The sequence below is a fragment of the Babylonia areolata genome, chromosome 22 (assembly GCF_041734735.1).
Source record: "Babylonia areolata isolate BAREFJ2019XMU chromosome 22, ASM4173473v1, whole genome shotgun sequence".
In the NCBI taxonomy this organism is placed as follows: domain Eukaryota; kingdom Metazoa; phylum Mollusca; class Gastropoda; order Neogastropoda; family Buccinidae; genus Babylonia; species Babylonia areolata.
This window is the reverse complement of record NC_134897.1, coordinates 9,602,857-9,619,924: the sequence shown is the minus strand read 5'-3', so window position 1 is coordinate 9,619,924 and position 17,068 is coordinate 9,602,857. Positions and strand designations below refer to the sequence as shown.

Here is a 17,068-nt window from a genome sequence, read left to right as displayed (position 1 = left end):
TATATATTTTTTCATCATTTGAGCAGTTTGTGGAGAAATAGTTGCTGGCTGAAACGGTGCACCCACTTTGAGAAATCGTGCCCACCAGACACATGTTGTGTTTTCGTTGTTATGGTTATTTGTTTTGATCAATTTTGATCTGGTTTACCATTTTAGTACGTTTTATTTTGTTTTCAACATAATATATATCGTTTAGCACGTTCTGATTATGACGCCGTGGGCAATATGGTGAGCGGGAATATGGCTTATATCGTGCTAAAACTGTTATTTTAGCGTTTAGAACGTTAATTTTGTTTGTTTTTTTCAATTTATATCAATTATTGATCAGGTTTCACAAAAATTTTCACGTATATGTGTTGTTTAATCCTTTGACTTTGAAATGACCTTCAAATGAAAAAGTTCCCTGATGGACCCATTTTTGCAAAATTCTTTACAAATTTTGTTTGCTGAGACTTTGACTATTGTTGCTGATCTTTGTATTATAGATATGAAGTTTTTTTGTAATTTTTATGAAAATTCAATGGAAAATAGTTTGTGCACGATTAGTTCATTACTGGGTCCAGAACAGTTGTTGACAGTAACTTTTAACACATTTTCTAGTGTTTTTCTTAGTTCTTGGCTAGACTTTGTTTACAAAATAGTTTGGTTTCATTCTCTTCCACTCCATCTTCACTAGCAGACAGATCTGCAGACAGTCTAGTATGTTATCACAGCAGTAACACAATGGGATCTGTTCTTGTTTGTTTCATTGCATATCTGTGAGAATATTTTAGAACCATTCATGTAGAAAATGTGATTTTCATTCTATTTATCATTTGTTTATTTAAACTTGTGTAGATAGAGCAAGCTGTGTTGCAGACTTGAATGCATAAATCTTTGGCAAATGTGGATATAAAGAGTTGAAAGATAAGCAGTATTGTCCTCTGTCTTTCAGTTACTTATTTTTTGCTCATAAGATTCATGATTGTAATTTGTATCACCAGGTTACTTAGTACATAGGGAGGTACAAACATCTCAGATGGTGAGAGGTAGTTCCACAACTGTACATTGTTCTGACTGTTTTTTTCCTTTATAAACATCTTGTTTGGAAACTATTAGAAAGACTATTAGTTAGACTGAATGGAGACTTTAAATAGTTAAGCTTTAGTAAAGCTTTCAGAGTTCAACTAGGATATGCTTTGTTTTCAGAGTTAGTGATTACACAATGGTTTTAATGCTAACACCATGATAGAGAAGCACAAGGCAGGAGAGATAGGGGCAGGGATGAATGGAAATGTACTATTATTCACAGTTGTACTTCAGCAGTTTTGAATCATTTGAAAAAGTAGAGTCCTATAGTTGCGAACTGTTTGACTATAAGTTACAAACTATATGTTGTTTATGTGGTTTTGGTGACATTGACTTGTCTTCATCTTTAATTGTATTTATTTAGTGGTTACTTCCTATTTTTTATAGTGTTTATTAGTTTGTGTATTTGTATTTGTTACATAACACAGTATGATCTAGTCAAAATGATCGATCTACTGTTTGGTTTTAGACATATTACAATTGATTTGGATGAACGAAATATTAGAAATGATTTGGATGAACAAGGATTATTATTTTGTGTGCTTGAGGTAATTAGAATGTTTTAAGCATTACTGATAATTAGAGGATGAAAAACCATTTACATTCTTATAAACTTAATAACTTTATCTTTGAGTGTAATACATATAATTACTTTTTCCATGTTTTTGTTCTGACCAGTGTTACTAAGAATGACAAAAGAATGTAAATAAACTGAAAACTGAAGGGAAGATTTGATTTGGAACTTAGAAGAAATGGACCAGGGGTGTGCCATAACCCTTTGCCTGTCATCTTTACAGAGTTTTTATTTGTAATGAGTAGCACAGTTGAGTTTGTAGCACAGTTGAGTTTGTCTGGGAAGTAGAATAATTGAATATCTGTTAGAAGCAACATAACTGAAATAGGATGTAGAATTGAGTAGATAAAGGAAAACATCCAACACTGACAGCTCTTTTTGTAAGTGTCAAGTTTAAAAGGGCAGCAGTGTGGATTTTTCAGAAACTTGAAAGTTCTTGGTACCATTCAAAGTAATACCTGTTTGCATAACTTGTAGACATTGAATATGTAGAAATGTTGGAGCCATCACACTTTAATGTGCAGTTAGTGCACAGTGAGTGATATGTCTTGTAAGTGTAGTTGCATTGTCATAAACAGATGGTTGGAAACAGTAGAGGAGGGGTATAAGTTCAGGTTTAAGCATAAACACCTACTTCTTTCAATTTGTACCACCATATATAGGCCTATTTTTAGTAGCCTTTAATGAATGAGGATTAGAATTGAGTAGATCTAATATGTGTGGGCTTGTGGCGCTAAAAAAGCCTGTTGATCTTACATGTTTTGTAAAGGTACTAGTGTAAATGCTTGGGACAGATGGAACAGTAACATAAGCATGATTAGCCATAAAGACCCACTAATGTGAAATCTGTGCTCACACAATTAGCAGCTGTGCTGAATCAAGAATTTGTTTAGATCTAGTATGTGAGCTCATGATAGGAAAAGCCCAGCAGTATGTTACTTCTGTCAGTAATATGTCTAGGAAGGATAGAACAGTAACATTAATTAGCCACAATCACACACTTCTGTGGACTTGTACTGACTGAAGCTTTTACCCTGGTTACCAGGCTGGAACATAATAAGAATTGATATAGATCTATTATTTGAGCTTACAACACAACAAGCCTGTTCCCATGTTATTTTGTGAATGTATGATGTTTATGGGAAGAGGACAGCATTGGTCATAATTTTGCAGGTGGGTTAATTTTATGGTTAACCAAGCTTTCGTATTGAATTGTAATGGATACGCTGCAGATGTGGATCTGAATTTTAACAGCTGCTCTACAGAATCATCAGTAACATGAAGTATCTGTCCCTTTTTTTTTTTTTAATGTCTTTTCCTTTAAGTGTTGGTTCATGTGTTTGTTGAAACACCAGTCTTAACAGAAATTTAGAGAAGATAACACTGTAGGTAACACTGTTTCAAACAGACGAGAGGAAGTTGTGTTTTATAGCATTATGTTTTAAGGCAACTGCCTTATTAAAACAATCACAGTTCATAACTAATCACTTGCACAGAGCAAAGCCTGGTTTGTTTAAAAAACAACAAAAAACAGCAACAACAAAACAAAACAAGAACAGTATAAGGAGGCAGTGGTTGGACTTCAGAATATTCCCTGACACTTAGACACTCAAGAATTGTCAGTTGTTAAGATCAGTTCTTTTCATTTACAGTAAATTGAATGTCACATTTCCAATCCAGGCAGAATCTTCTAGAAAGTGTAGAACGTGGGATGCAGGGGAGACAAATCCTGTAATGTGTCAATACATGGTTTGAGGAAGTTATGGTACTTAGAAAAATTGTACCTGGAGTGTGCTTCATACACCATCAGTTGTGTTGTGCTGCATTAGTTATCCATGTGATGTGTGATTTAAAGAGTAAGTTTTCATTCCATGTTGAGAAAACTAGAGAAGTATTCACAAATTTTAGTGGGGGTTTTGAATTTACTCTGAATGTGGCTTGTTTGTTTAACCTGAGAATCTGACATAGTGAAAAGTATTGTCAGCAAGCTTTCAGGGTTAGATTACAGCAGACATTTCTGTTCCTTGTTAATCATGCATAATAAAAGATGGGCAATGCTGAATAAGCATTTACATGAAATATTGTAAGATTTTAAGCTGTTTGACATGAGATTTGTTGTAATTTGGGTTGGACCCTTTTGAAAAAAAAGACTGTTTTTGATCTTCTTTCACAGTATCAATACAGTTGGAAAGATACTGCCTTTCTTATAGGAATTGCTGAAAACTTTTAAGATTGAGATAATAGTATGTAGTAACATGTGCAGGCTGTTTTCCCTATATTCCCTTATTCTGCTGTTGGGCTGAAGCGTGTCGACAAGGTATAAGGGTGGTTGAAGATACAGAACGGCTTTACACAAGAGTGGATGAGACTGGAAGTTTTCAGTACCATAGTTCGAGCAGCTAATATTTTCTTTTCTTGTGGAACAATCTGGAAACTTGGCTGCAAATGCAACACAATTCAAGGGAGGTAAATCCTAGAATAGGTTGATCATGGATTGAAGAGGTTGCAGGTCTTTGAAAAGTTGGGATGGTTTCCCAGACTTTGATAGAGCAAGATAGGTTACACTGGTGCTTTTGTGTTGTGTATGTTTTTAGTAATGGCAAAAATTTCTAATTCTTGCTAAGAAAAATACTTAAGATATAATTGATAGGAGTTATTTGAATACATTGAATAAAAATATGACATCTTTGACTTAGTGAAGAAGAATCAGAAACATTTAACTTAGTCCATGTTAGTCTCTGTTAAGTTGGATGACAAGGGTAGAAGGCAGTTTTTTTTTTTTTTTTTTTTTTTTTTTTTTTTTTCCCCATCATCTGCACTGTTTCAGTGGCATTACTCCCACACCGCTCCTGTAGTGTGTCAATAAAGGGATAATGAAGTTGTAGTTCTTTGTAAAAAGTAGCATTTAGGGCAGCCTTGGTTTACTATTTTCATGGGCAACAAAGATGTTACGCATTAGTGTTACATGAGCAGCCAATACCATTTAGTTTAATTTAAAGGTAGATGCAGAGGTATTTGTGTATATTTCAACATTGAATCGGATTTGTTGGTGAATTTAGTGTCCTCACAGAAACCAGAACATAGTCGTTCGAGCAAGCTTCGCTGTTTAGCAAACACTGTGAATCCATGTGAATCATATATAATTAAAGATAGGCAACACTGAATAGGTGTTAAATTTGAAGAAAATAACTTTGTGCAGTGTTTCATATATAATTTATAGCAAAGTTGGTGGAACCCTATTGAAAATAAGTTGTTTTCTTTGACTGTTTGAATATTGATGGCCTATGGATACTAACTTTTGTACAGTGATTGCCATAAAACTTTATAACATGGAGAGTATTGCTTTTTTTTTTTTTTTTTCCTGTCCATTTTCTCCTCGCCTACATACTGTAAATCAGTTGATCCTGAAATGAGGAGTGAGGGTGGGCTCAAGATAGAAGATACACTTCATGGTTCGGTTGACTGGTATCTTTCAGTGCATCTGTTTGTACGGATACATTTTTACCTTGTGGAAATTAGAATATTCTGGAAATTTACTTTGCATTGTACAATTCAAGGGAGACAAGTTCTGTAAGATGATCATGCATGATCATAGTAGTTATAGTACTTTGATGAGTTCGACATTGAGCACTTGATCCAGTGTTGGATGTCTCAAGTAAGATTAGTTTTACAAATCCTGTGTGATGTGAAATGTGTGTTTTATTTCATTATAGTGAAAATTAGATTTACATTTATGTTTGAACAAGATGTTTGCAATTTACAGTGTATCTGACCAGTAGAAACCATCTTAGTGCCTTACACACAGAAATTTGACATTCTTTGCCAGCAGTATTCAGTGTTCAGCTGACACTTTCTTTGCAAATTGTGCATTATAAAAGATGGGCAACATTCAATTGGTGTTAAATTGAAAGAAAATATCTTTCTGTAGTGTTCAACATCTGATTTATAGTAATTTGGGTGGGACCCTATTGGAAAAAAAAGTTGTTTATTTGACTGAATGTTCATGACTTACAGTTAGTTACTTGCTAGCTTCTGTATATATATATTACTGAAGACTTCTTTTTTCTTCCTTTTTGCTCTTTTTTTCTGAATTGTTTTCCCTTCCTGTGTACTTGTCACCACCACAATTGGCTGATGAATTGAAATAAGGAATGATGTGTGTGCTCAAGATTTCAAGATGTTTCATAAATCAGTGGAAACTAGCACCTTCCAGGCTTCTGTTTGAACAGATACACTGTTTTCCTTGTGGAAATTAGATAACTTTGTACACTCCATCGGAGGAAAACCCTGTAAGATGTAAATGTATGTAGGAAGTAGTAAGTTACATTACTTAGAAAAGATACAGAACTTCAAGAGCTCTTGATCCAGTACTGGAATCTGAAGGTATATTAATTCTCCACATCCTGTACACATTTAAATCCCTGTTTTAATTCATTACAGTGGAAAATTGAATCATTTATTTGTTTGAAGGAGATCTTAATAATATACACTAAAACTGAGTCAAACCTTGACACTGACCTTGAGACAGTCTTTCCAGCAAGCTTCAGTGTTCATCTAATCCTTTCATTCCTTTTGAATCGTACATTATAAAAGATGGGCAACACTGAATCGGCATTTAATTGAAATTATGTAGCTTTGTGTACAGTTTGATGTATGATTTATAGTAATTTGAGTGGGACCCTATTGAAAAAAAAAAGTTATTTAGTTGATAGTTATTGATGGAATACGAATACTACTTTTTGTAGACTGAGAGTTTTTCTTCTTCTTTATTTTCTTCTTCTTCTTCTTCTTTTTTTTTCTCTTTATTTCCATTTTAGTCTACATATTAGTTGATGATCCGAAATAAGGAAAGAGGGTAGACTCAAAATACCAAGAAAAACTTCCCAAATCAGTTGAGACTGGTCCTTCTCATCAATCTTGTGAACATACATTATCTTCTTGTGGAAATTTTAGCATTCTTGATATTGATATGGCATTGCACAATCCAGGGAGGCTAATCTTTGGTTTTATGCATGTTTAAAGCAGTTACTGCACTTAGAAAATTTTCCACTCTGTGTGAGAGAACTTCATTAAATATTGACTTCACTCATATTATTTCTCCACATCATGTAAATTTTAAAATGCGTGTTTCCACTTATTCATTGTGAAAGAGAAAGAGTTACTGTATGTTTTAATGACATTTAGTAATTTACACTAAATCAGACTTCCAGTGTCAGCTCAGTGTCTTAGAGACGGAACTGAACACCGTTTCTGCCAGCAGACTCTGAGTTTTCAGCTTTTATTTTTTATTCCATGTTATTCATGTATAATAAAGGGTGGGCAACACTGAAGTAGTTTTCACTTGAAAGAATGAATGTTTGTGTATTGTTTGATGTATAATTTGTAATAAATTGACTCGGACCCTAGTGAAAAAAAAAGTTATTTGACAGTTTATATTTTGATTGATTACAGATACTACTTTCTGTATTGAGATTATTAAAGACCTATTTCTTCTTTCATTTTTTTTTCTTCTTTTATTTTTTTGTCTTCTTTTATTTCTTCTCCACTCATTTCCTTTCCTGTCTGTATATTCTGTTTATTGGCTGATAAACTGAAATAAGAAAAGAGGGTGGTACAAAGATAATCATCTTTAAACAACAACAACAACACACACAAAAGAAACCTCACTACTCCTGTGTGAACAGGTTAATTTTTCCCACGCTGGAAAATAATCTGGGAATTCAAGTAGCATTTAGCTTATCATTATCAAAGGGAGGCAAATCCTGTAAGATGATTATGTGTGTTTGAAGCAGTTACAGTACTTTAAAAAAAACACCTTTGAGATAACCCGATCCAACCTAGTGCCTCAACTTGCATTTATTCTCCACTTATTGTACAAGAGAAAAAGAATGCTTTAATTTATTGTACTGAAAAAGTACAGTCATTGATGTGGTTGAACAAGATGTTAGTAATTATACTGAAACTGACTTGCAGAACCACTTTAGTGTCTTTGACACAAAAGCCAAACTTAGTCTCTACCAGCAAGCTTTTACTGCTTTGGTTAGGTTTTCATTCTATTTTAATCATGGATGATAAAAGGAGGGCAACACTGAATCAGCATTTAATTGAAATGATATGTTGCCATATCATGTTTGATGTATCAGATTTGAGTCAGACCCTATTGATAAATTTTCTGTTCTTGACACTGGCTTAAAAAACAGGACAAGGCTTCTATAAGAGATTACTGAAAACTTAATAATATAGAGCATATACTTTTTGTCCGAGTGTATACTTTGTATTTGTTGCATGAAGTACTGATTAAAAAGGAAATGTGAGTTGTCTACAGTATATTTGAAAATGTTTCATGAACCAGTTGTTGGAATTGTTAATATCAGTTTTCTTGGTGAACATTGCCGCCGCCCCTACCCCCCACCCACCCACCTGTGAATCTTTTATGTGCTGATTGCTCAGTGAAGAAATTACAGGTTTTTGAAAGGGATAGGCTGTGTTACTTGCTATTGAGCAAGATAAGCTTAGTTGTTGAGGAACATTACTGAGGAAGTTAGATTATTGCTTATGTTATACTTGCTGTTTTCCTGGACACAAGATAGATGAATGCAAACATGAAGTTGTTATATTGATTGACAGTAACTGACTGGTTGATGTTTTGAGTTAAAACATGATTGTAAAGTTTCATCTCAGTTGTCTCAGAGTGAAGGTTAGCTGAATAGGAATTGGAAACTAACTTTTCACTGCAATTGAAACTTTAAAGAGCAAAAGGAATTTATTATCATTGCTGCTGCCTTTCAACTTCAGGTAAAATGTATTGTCTTTTTACAATTTCGCATGTGTTCAACTCGTTTTCATCATGTGTTTTGTACAGGCATTTGATTAATCAATTATGGTGCTGTCCTTTTTGAATTTGAGTTTTTATTTTGTTCTTGCAGAACACTTATGCAGACGATCTTAGCACCCCACTGTTTGGGCCAGCTGAACCCAGGAGTGGTGCAAAACGTGATGACAGCAAGGAAGACTCCAAGAAAAAACCTGGGAAACACAGCAGTGATTCTGACTCAGGTTCAAGGTATACACAGTCACATGTGTGAATTTCCTGCCCTGTCTGGCATGGTTTCTTTTATTAGAGATGGAGAAGGAGCTGGCAGAAAATTAGCATGCGTTACCCATGTTAGCATTATGTACTTCGTAGATTTTTGATATCTTACAAAAAATGGTTTTGAGATGAAGCAATTCAAATAAAAGGGGAAAAAAAGTGATCCCATTTGTGAGTTAGCATGAAAATGTTTTAGAATATTTATTTTTTTGAAACGGGTGTTGCGTAAATTATTTCAGATAAAACATGTGGGTACTTTTTGTTGAAGGAAATGTAATCTGGAAAGGGGGAGAGCATTAAAAAAAAAAAAAGAAGAAAAATGTTTTCCAGTTAGTACTATTACTCAGTATAAGGTAGTCCAAGTATTTGCATAACAGATGAATTCGTAATATTGCATTAGAAAGTGTTTTAATTCAGTTATATAAAAGGAAAGCAATGGTCTCTGTAGCTTTAGTTCTGTTCTGTGGGCTTGCCTCAGAAGGCATTCTCCTTGCGTCTTTCAGATTCAAGTATTAACATTTGAAGCATATGCTTTTATAAATTTAGAACAGTTTTATGCAAAATGGTAATATTTTTATTTTTGTCCTCATGTTTATTGCAGCAACTCATCAGATGACTCGGGGTCCGACTCTGGATCAGGGTCCGACTCCGATTCGGGGTCCGACTCATCAAACAAATCAGAAAAATCGGCAAAGTCTGACAAATCAGAAAAGTCCGAGGAGAAATCCATCTCACTGGCAAAGACGGGCAGTGATGCCTCAAATTCTGAGGACTCAAATGACGAAAACGAGAATGGCAATGGTGATGATAACAATGAAACCAAGGAGGAGGCGGTGGAAGAAGAGGAAGAAAAGTCTAGATCTGTACCACAGTATGAAGATACTGATTCTCAAGAAGCACAAAGTGGGGGACGGCAGACTGGTAGGAAAAGCAACATTTTGGAGTTAAAACAGGTGGGTGTGTTCTTCCTTGTCTTAAAAGATCTAAATGTCAACCAAGTTTTTTTTCCCCTGTGGATGAGCACATGTAACTGAGCTTCAGATACTTAAAAAAACCAACAAAAAACAAAACAACCCCCCCCCCCCCCAAATAAAAAACCTACTATAATTTTGTATTGATATTGTTTTATATGAATTAAATGGATTGTCTTATTAGGTTTATTGTTAGATTGTGTTCTTAATTGATAGGCAGAGAAGTTTAACAGTACATATGGTTCTGAAGTTTTTTTTTGAATTGTTCACTGATGGTATCTAAAGAGTTGAGGGTTTTTCGACTTCTTTTTTTGTTTGTATTTAGGTGCTTGTGTTATTATTGTTGGAGGCATGTGGTTGTATGTTTTTCAATTTTATTTGTAACAAACCTGCATAATTGACAGGAATGGGATCAGCAGCCAGACCTCTATGGTATCCGTCGATCTGGTCGATCCAGGAAAGAAGTTGTGCGATACGCCCCAACACGGGTAAGATAGAGTTGCTTGGTTTGAAAATTAGCATAATTTTCCTCTTCTGTATGCTTAATGTGTATATGTATAGATATTTTTATATTAGATATTTGATTTTTTTGTTACTTCCTCATCTTATTCGTTCGTGGACTGCAACTCACATGTTCACTTGTATGTACACAAGTGTGCTTTTACGTGCATGACTGCTTTTACCCTGCCATGTAGGCAGCCATACTCCATTTTCGGGGGTGTGCATGCTGGGTATGTTCTTGTTTCCATAACCCACTGTATGATAACATGGATTACAGGATCTTTAGTGTTGTGTATTTGATCTTCTGCTTGTGTATACTCAAGAAGGGGGTTTGGGCACAAGCAGGGCTGCACATGTTGACCTGGAAGAGTGGAAAAATCTCAAACCTTTACCAGGCGTTGTTACCAGAATTAAAACCTGGGACCCTCAGATTGAAAGTCCAGGGCTTTAACCACTTGGCTATTGCGCCGGTCAATTTTTTGTTTGAAATGCTGAATTGTGCAGTGTGCAAACAACTTAGAATTTGTTTCTTCGGTATTCAACATTTTCACTTGCTGTGAAGTTTTGTAAAGATGAGTAATGTAAAGAAATGTTGGTTTCAACAATGCTTGAAATAATATAGATATATTTTTTGTGAAAGCATTGAGAAATCGGATTTGAAAGTATGCTATAATGCCTTATTTTGAAGTTTTATCACCAGTTTGATTCTCCTTCAGTTATCCTTGAACAAAAGTTTTTAGAAGTGTTTTAAAAAAATTTGGGGGGGAAGACTTCATCATGAATATATACTTATATTTTTCTAGGTAAAATGGATTTCCTCTTGAGAGTAATCTTGTGTTGTGTTTTATTGGCTGTGCAGAGTAGTGGAAGCGACGGTGATGGAGGCGGGAAAAGAAAACGTGGGAGGAGGAAAGAGTAAGTGATTGATTGTCGTACTGTCCAATTTCCTGTATTCATGCTGTTAGATGGTTGGTTTTTGTGCCATTTGTATTCTGTCATTGAGCGATAGTATTGGTTCGTTGACGTGCCATTTATTAACTTACTTAAAGGTCCCACTCAGAAATTGAGTCACCTCCATGATGTTCTGCTTTGTGTTGTAGTCATAATATTCATTAATAGCTTAATTAAACCTTCCTTTAAAACAAAATCTTTTGACCAGCTCTGAGGATTGGCGAGGTACCAGCCAGGACACAGAGGAAGACTCTGACCAAGACAGTGAATCTGAGGACGACTTCAAGCCTGCAAGACCAACAAGAACTACCAGAAGGTGTGTTACCATGATCATTTGTATGTATTGTTTTGGTGGGATGGGATGGGGATATTATTTATTTGTATATATGAAGTTCTAGTGGATTTGTCTTATAAATATGTCTGATAAATTGATATATGGGTTGACTGGTAAGATAAAACTCATCTTTTTAAAACTAAGTGCCCTCAGCTTCCTTCTTCTGAAGCACTATCCTTGTCAGCTCACTTTGGATGCATGACAAATGATATAGGGGGAGAGTAAGGGGTGGGAGAGGGAGGGCTTTTGAGAAAGTGGTCATGAATGATGCATGTAATTTGTAACTTTTTCTTTCATGTAAAGCGCCTGAGCCTGTACAGAGAAATGTACATTGTTATTATAAAAGCTAAAGAATTAACTTTGTCTTTATGTAGATTGCTGGTGATATTGTGAAAAAAGAATGTGGATTTTACCAAAACCACTGTGTTGCAGTCGAGCTGTGAAGGTTGTGAAGTCCAACAGTCGAACAAAGCGTAGCAGGACAAAGGGCAAACCAACACGGGGCCGGCAGCGAAAATTGTCTTCGTCTGGTTCATCCGATAGTGAGGACAGTGATGACAAAAGAGCCACCTCCAGACGGCAAACAGCTAATAAGAAAGTCAGGTAAGATGGAATTTCATGATATTTAGGTGTACAGTAACTCAGTTCATGTTAAAGTTCAGGTAAGTTTGGATTGTAATACATTTACAGGCATGAGATTTTTCCGACTATAGTCGGATTTCTGACTGAAAATTGGCTTCAGAGGCCATTTTTGAGAATCGGTGGGGGGAGGTGATATTTTTTTTTCAGACCCACAAAGGTTGCACAAATATTGTCCGACTGATCGACAAGACAGATCCACAGTGTTTGCTAAAATACCATGTTTGGATAAGCGAACCAATTAAGAGTACGTGTTCCGTTACTCCTCGGTCATCATTCAGCTTACCCGTATTCGGTTGGGATTACAAAACTCGCTCGCGGGCTTCACGACTTGCAGAGTTAAATGATTTCGTCGATTGTCTTCAGTCATTGACAAAATGAGAAATTTCATGAAGGATTAGAGGATTCAGTGTTTTCCAGCAGAGATCGATAAAGGAGTGAATAATAAGTGGAACTGGGTCTGGCAAGATGAGCTCGTGAAAACAGAAGTGAAGAATAAAAAAATTTTATGGGTAGGCGACGCCATTCACAAAATTGACACTGCGGGCAAGGCCAAGTGCGATTAGTGTCATATAATATGGGTGCAACTCTTCAGTCTAGGCACGGAAATCTGTTTTCACATTTGCATTAAAAACGGAGCGTCCGTTTTCTAGAAGAAAAAAGAAAGAAAGAAAAAGCCAATGGGCCGTTTTAGTATATCGTTTACTGATGTTCTGTTAAAAGTGAAAATGGAATGCTTACTCGAAAGCGTCATTTGTTGACCCCTTGAGAGCCAATCCAGTGACTTGCCAGAGCACCAAAATCGAAGTCCGAAAATTTCCAAATGCACTGTGAAAAGCACGCATGCGTGCACATGCACACACATGCGGTCAATCACACACGCGCGCACACGGGCATGTGAGTGCGCGCACAATAACACCCACACAACCTTTTGCGCATGCACAGATACACCAGTGCGCGTGATCTCCATCCCTGTCGAGCCACAAGGACCGTAGGTACATCTGCTTGACCCTCTGTTCATTCAGCAAAAGCCGCCAACCTTTGCCACAGTATGTACAAGTAACATTGTTGCGATTGAAACAGAAACTTTGTAGCAACTTATTGACTTAGAGCCTTTTTAATTACACATACTTAACCATGACCCAACTAGTGCAGACTCCGGCAGGGGTCTGACATTCCTGCCTGTGCAAACTACTATCCGCCTATGCAGAGAAAACGAAACTACGGCCGATAACCTCCTGGAAGTAGGTAACCTCCCCTTTGTCCCGCTGGCTAGCGCCCTCTTTTTCCGGCAGCCATTATGACTCCTGTCCTGTGCTCTCCATACGGCTAAGTTTTTTTTCGTATTCTCTGGCGTGACACAGCTGATGCTTCTGTACAGTTCATGGCAAGAGTCGGTGTTTTTAGATTTGAGACCTAGAGCTGGCCAGATTACCAGAGTTACACACACGCACGTACAGACATAGAGCTGAATTGAATGCGCATGCACGTGCGTACACACACTCACTCTTTGGAAAAAAACCACACGAATGCATTCACATATACACATACTCTGTTTTTTTATTTTATCTCTCTCTCCTTCACACTTGCGCATGTGCACACATAATATTATGAGCGCCCACACAATCACACAGCTTAATAATACGCACATGTGCACTCACTCACACACACACTCATTGAAGCACACACACACATGGAGATTGAAAACACACGCACGCACGCACGCACAACACACAGAATTGTATTTAAAGCAATGCACATATATGCACGCATACAGACTTGCACTTTTTCCTCCCACCTTCCCCCCCCCCACTCTCTCTCTTTGCTCTCCCCTCTCTCTTGAGTCTCCTACCAGTGCTGAGGGAATGGGGAGGAGAAGGGGGTGTTGGGGATATGAAACCACTGTCAGTGAATGTGGCAACTTGGGCCATGAGCCAAGACACTGACCACTAGCTTAAGCTGAGACTCCTTGACTGCTGAAAGTGTTATAACCAGTCACAGGCCTGCCCCTCCTCCTCCCTCCAATCATTCCACTTCCCCCTTTCTTTCCTCAACCAACACACATGCCTGTTGGTGGAACAGAGACAACAGCTGAAGAGACAGATGGTCAGTTACATTGGTACAGTGCAAACTTGTGTGCTAATAACATTTTCCTTGAAAACACACACACACACACACCCTCTCTCTCACTTACACAAAGAGTTTAACACACAGAAAGTTGTATTTAAAGCAGTGCACATACATGAACTTTAACTCTTTCCTCTCATTTCCAGCCGGACCCCTCTTCTCAATCTCTTTGTCTGTCTGTTTTTCTCACATACACACAGAGTTGCATTGAAACCATACACACACACACACACACACACACACACACACACGAGGCATGATTTTGAAAAGCATGCCCCCAAGGCTGACTTTACAGGTTTGGAAGCAAAAACACTTCAGTTTCGGAAGAATTGGACCGACTTTTTTGTCTTGTGTGGGTTGGAATACGTCAGCAGCATTGGTGGCCCGCAAGTGCAGATTTTATGGTTTGAAATTGAGAAAAAACCTTCAGCTTCAGGGGGATTTGCCCCATGGACCCCCACTGGGGGCCTTCTGCGGTCCCCAGGCCCCCACCTTTCAGACTCCATCACAATTTCCCAATCTCATGCCTCATTTACAATGTAGAGAGTGCAATTAGACAAAGTAATCATAACCCACAAAGAAGACTGGTTTGCTGCATGAAGTTTGTGTGATTTTTTAAATATCAAAAAAAAAAAAAAATTACTTAAATTTTTTTTTTTTTTTTTTTTTTTAAGCATTGAACTAATTTGAAGCAGTTCATTCTTTTGGCTAGTTTTGGTAGAAAAACCAATTTAACAAGATTTACGATCGTAAAAAATGCAGAAAATAGATACTGATATACATTGTCAGGGTTATTGATAAAACAGATTTGGTGTTGAACACCTCGGGACTGGATTTATTGAAATAATTGAACAATTAGAAATTCTTTAGACATAAAAAAACCCACTCAAAACCAGTGTTGCCAAAGTGCTGTGCTGGAATTAGTTGGTTTTAAATGAGTATCCCTGGTGGTAATCGCTTAAATGAATGGCTTGGCATTCATGATTGGAACAGTTGGAACAAAAGACTTTCGTGTCAGTAACAGTTGAAACCAATTGCTTGCCAGAGATAAATCCCGCCCTGCCACTCGAAGAAAAGCGTCAAAGAAAGCAGTTAGGTAAGACAGTGGGCGCACAGCTGTGCACTTTCTGTGGTCATGTGCACTGGCTCACAGTGACACTGTTGTATGCTGTATACAGCCCCTGTCTCCAGTCAGCCACTGTTGTCAGCTGCAGTCTGCCTGCTCTTGTAATTGGTGTGCACAAACCTGTATGTACTGTAGGATAGTTCTCTTTTTAAAATTTTTTTTTAATTTAAATTTATATTTAACTACACCTACTTCACCTTGACCCACTAGTGCAGACTCTGGCAGGGGTCTGATTCCTGTCCTGTGCAAACTCAATATCCACCTATGCGGAGAAAACGAAAGTAGCTATGGCCGATAACCTCCCATAGTAGGTTACCTCCCCTCTGCATCCCTGACTAGCGCCCTCTTTTTCCGGCAGCCATTTTGACTCCTGCTCCTGTGCTCTGCATATGGCCAAGTTTTTTTCCCCGTAATTTCTGCCTGTCTATCGATTCTATGTTGCTCTCTTTTTGTGTCCGATCATGAATAACAACAGGCCACAAAACTACTTGGCTCGATTGTGCGATCGACGGGCGCAGTAGCCGAATGGCTAAAGCGTTGGACTTTCAATCTGAGGGTCCCGGGTTTGAATCACGGTGACGGCGCCAGGTGGGTAAAGGGTGGAGATTTTTACGATCTCCCAGGTCAACATATGTGCAGACCTGCTAGTGTCTGAACCCCCTTCATGTGTATATGCAAACAAGATCAAATACGCACGTTAAAGATCCTGTAATCCATGTCAGTGTTCAGTGGGTTATGGAACCTAGAACATACCCAGCATGCACACCCCCGAAAACGGAGTATGGCTGCCTACATGGCGGGGTAAAAACGGTCATACACGTAAAAGCCCACTCGTGTGCATACGAGTGAACGCAGAAGAAGAAGAAGAAGATTGGGCAATCAAGCTAAGTTTAAGCCGTGATCACAATCGACCGGCGGACACTCTGGGTCCTCTACCTCAGGTTCTGTCTCCAAGTTGAACCCTCCACTGCCTCCGCTCCCTCCGGTCGACTCCATTCCTCCACCACCTCCTACACCACCTCTTGTGGCTTCTCAGGGTTCATGTTATGATTCTCAGGTTACTGGTATCATTTCTCTTCATGCAGTCGATCCGCACTTGGTCTCAGTGCGCTCTGCGGTTTCTCTGCCCTGCCAGTCAGCAGTGCTCGAGTCGCCCTCCTCTACCCCTTTCCCCATACCCATAGCTTCAACAACCGAGTGTGCTCCCTCTCAGGTATTCCAGCACGGACTTGCGTCCGCCACTAAGCACACTTGGCTAGCCCCGATATGTCCTACATCTGTGATGGAAGCGGTGGCCACAGATCGTGCGCCCCTCACGTGGCATGCCCCGACCATCTTGCGTCCAACAGCTACCGTTGTGGGTAGGGAAACCCTCCCTCTATGTAGGGAGGAAGGTGGACCACTAGGGGACACACGCGCCCACATGTGTGCTCCCTCCCCCTTGCTCCGAGTTGCAAATCCGAGGGAGGCAACCCTGCTTCAGCACCCCCCACCAGTGAGTGCCGCGGTTACCTCCCCTGCACCAGCACTACCTCTTGCCCACACTGTGGGTACATGAACAGTCCCTCCTGGCTCCACCCTCGGTGGTGGCTGTTCCATCAGCCACACCATTTGACTCTCCTGTTACCCAGCCAGTGGTGGTTGAGACACAAGTCCCAGCTGACAATCAACATCTCATACTGTCTAT

General features: G+C 38.3%; 1 protein-coding gene across 5 annotated transcripts in view; it reads left to right on the top strand.

Moving 5' to 3' along the window:
• The window catches only part of LOC143296957 (chromodomain-helicase-DNA-binding protein 1-like), a 58,702-nt gene that overhangs the window by 561 nt on the left and 41,073 nt on the right, over positions 1-17,068 (top strand). For 4 of the 5 annotated variants that reach the window (XM_076609013.1, XM_076609010.1, XM_076609009.1 and 1 more), the window contains exons 3-8: positions 8,569-8,705; positions 9,334-9,685; positions 10,108-10,191; positions 11,064-11,119; positions 11,364-11,471; positions 11,922-12,092. In XM_076609013.1, coding sequence (XP_076465128.1) covers positions 8,569-8,705; positions 9,334-9,685; positions 10,108-10,191; positions 11,064-11,119; positions 11,364-11,471; positions 11,922-12,092 — 908 coding nt within the window. The remainder of the gene's footprint in view (positions 1-8,568; positions 8,706-9,333; positions 9,686-10,107; positions 10,192-11,063; positions 11,120-11,363; positions 11,472-11,921; positions 12,093-17,068) is intronic. The other variant, XM_076609011.1, reaches the window with a different exon arrangement.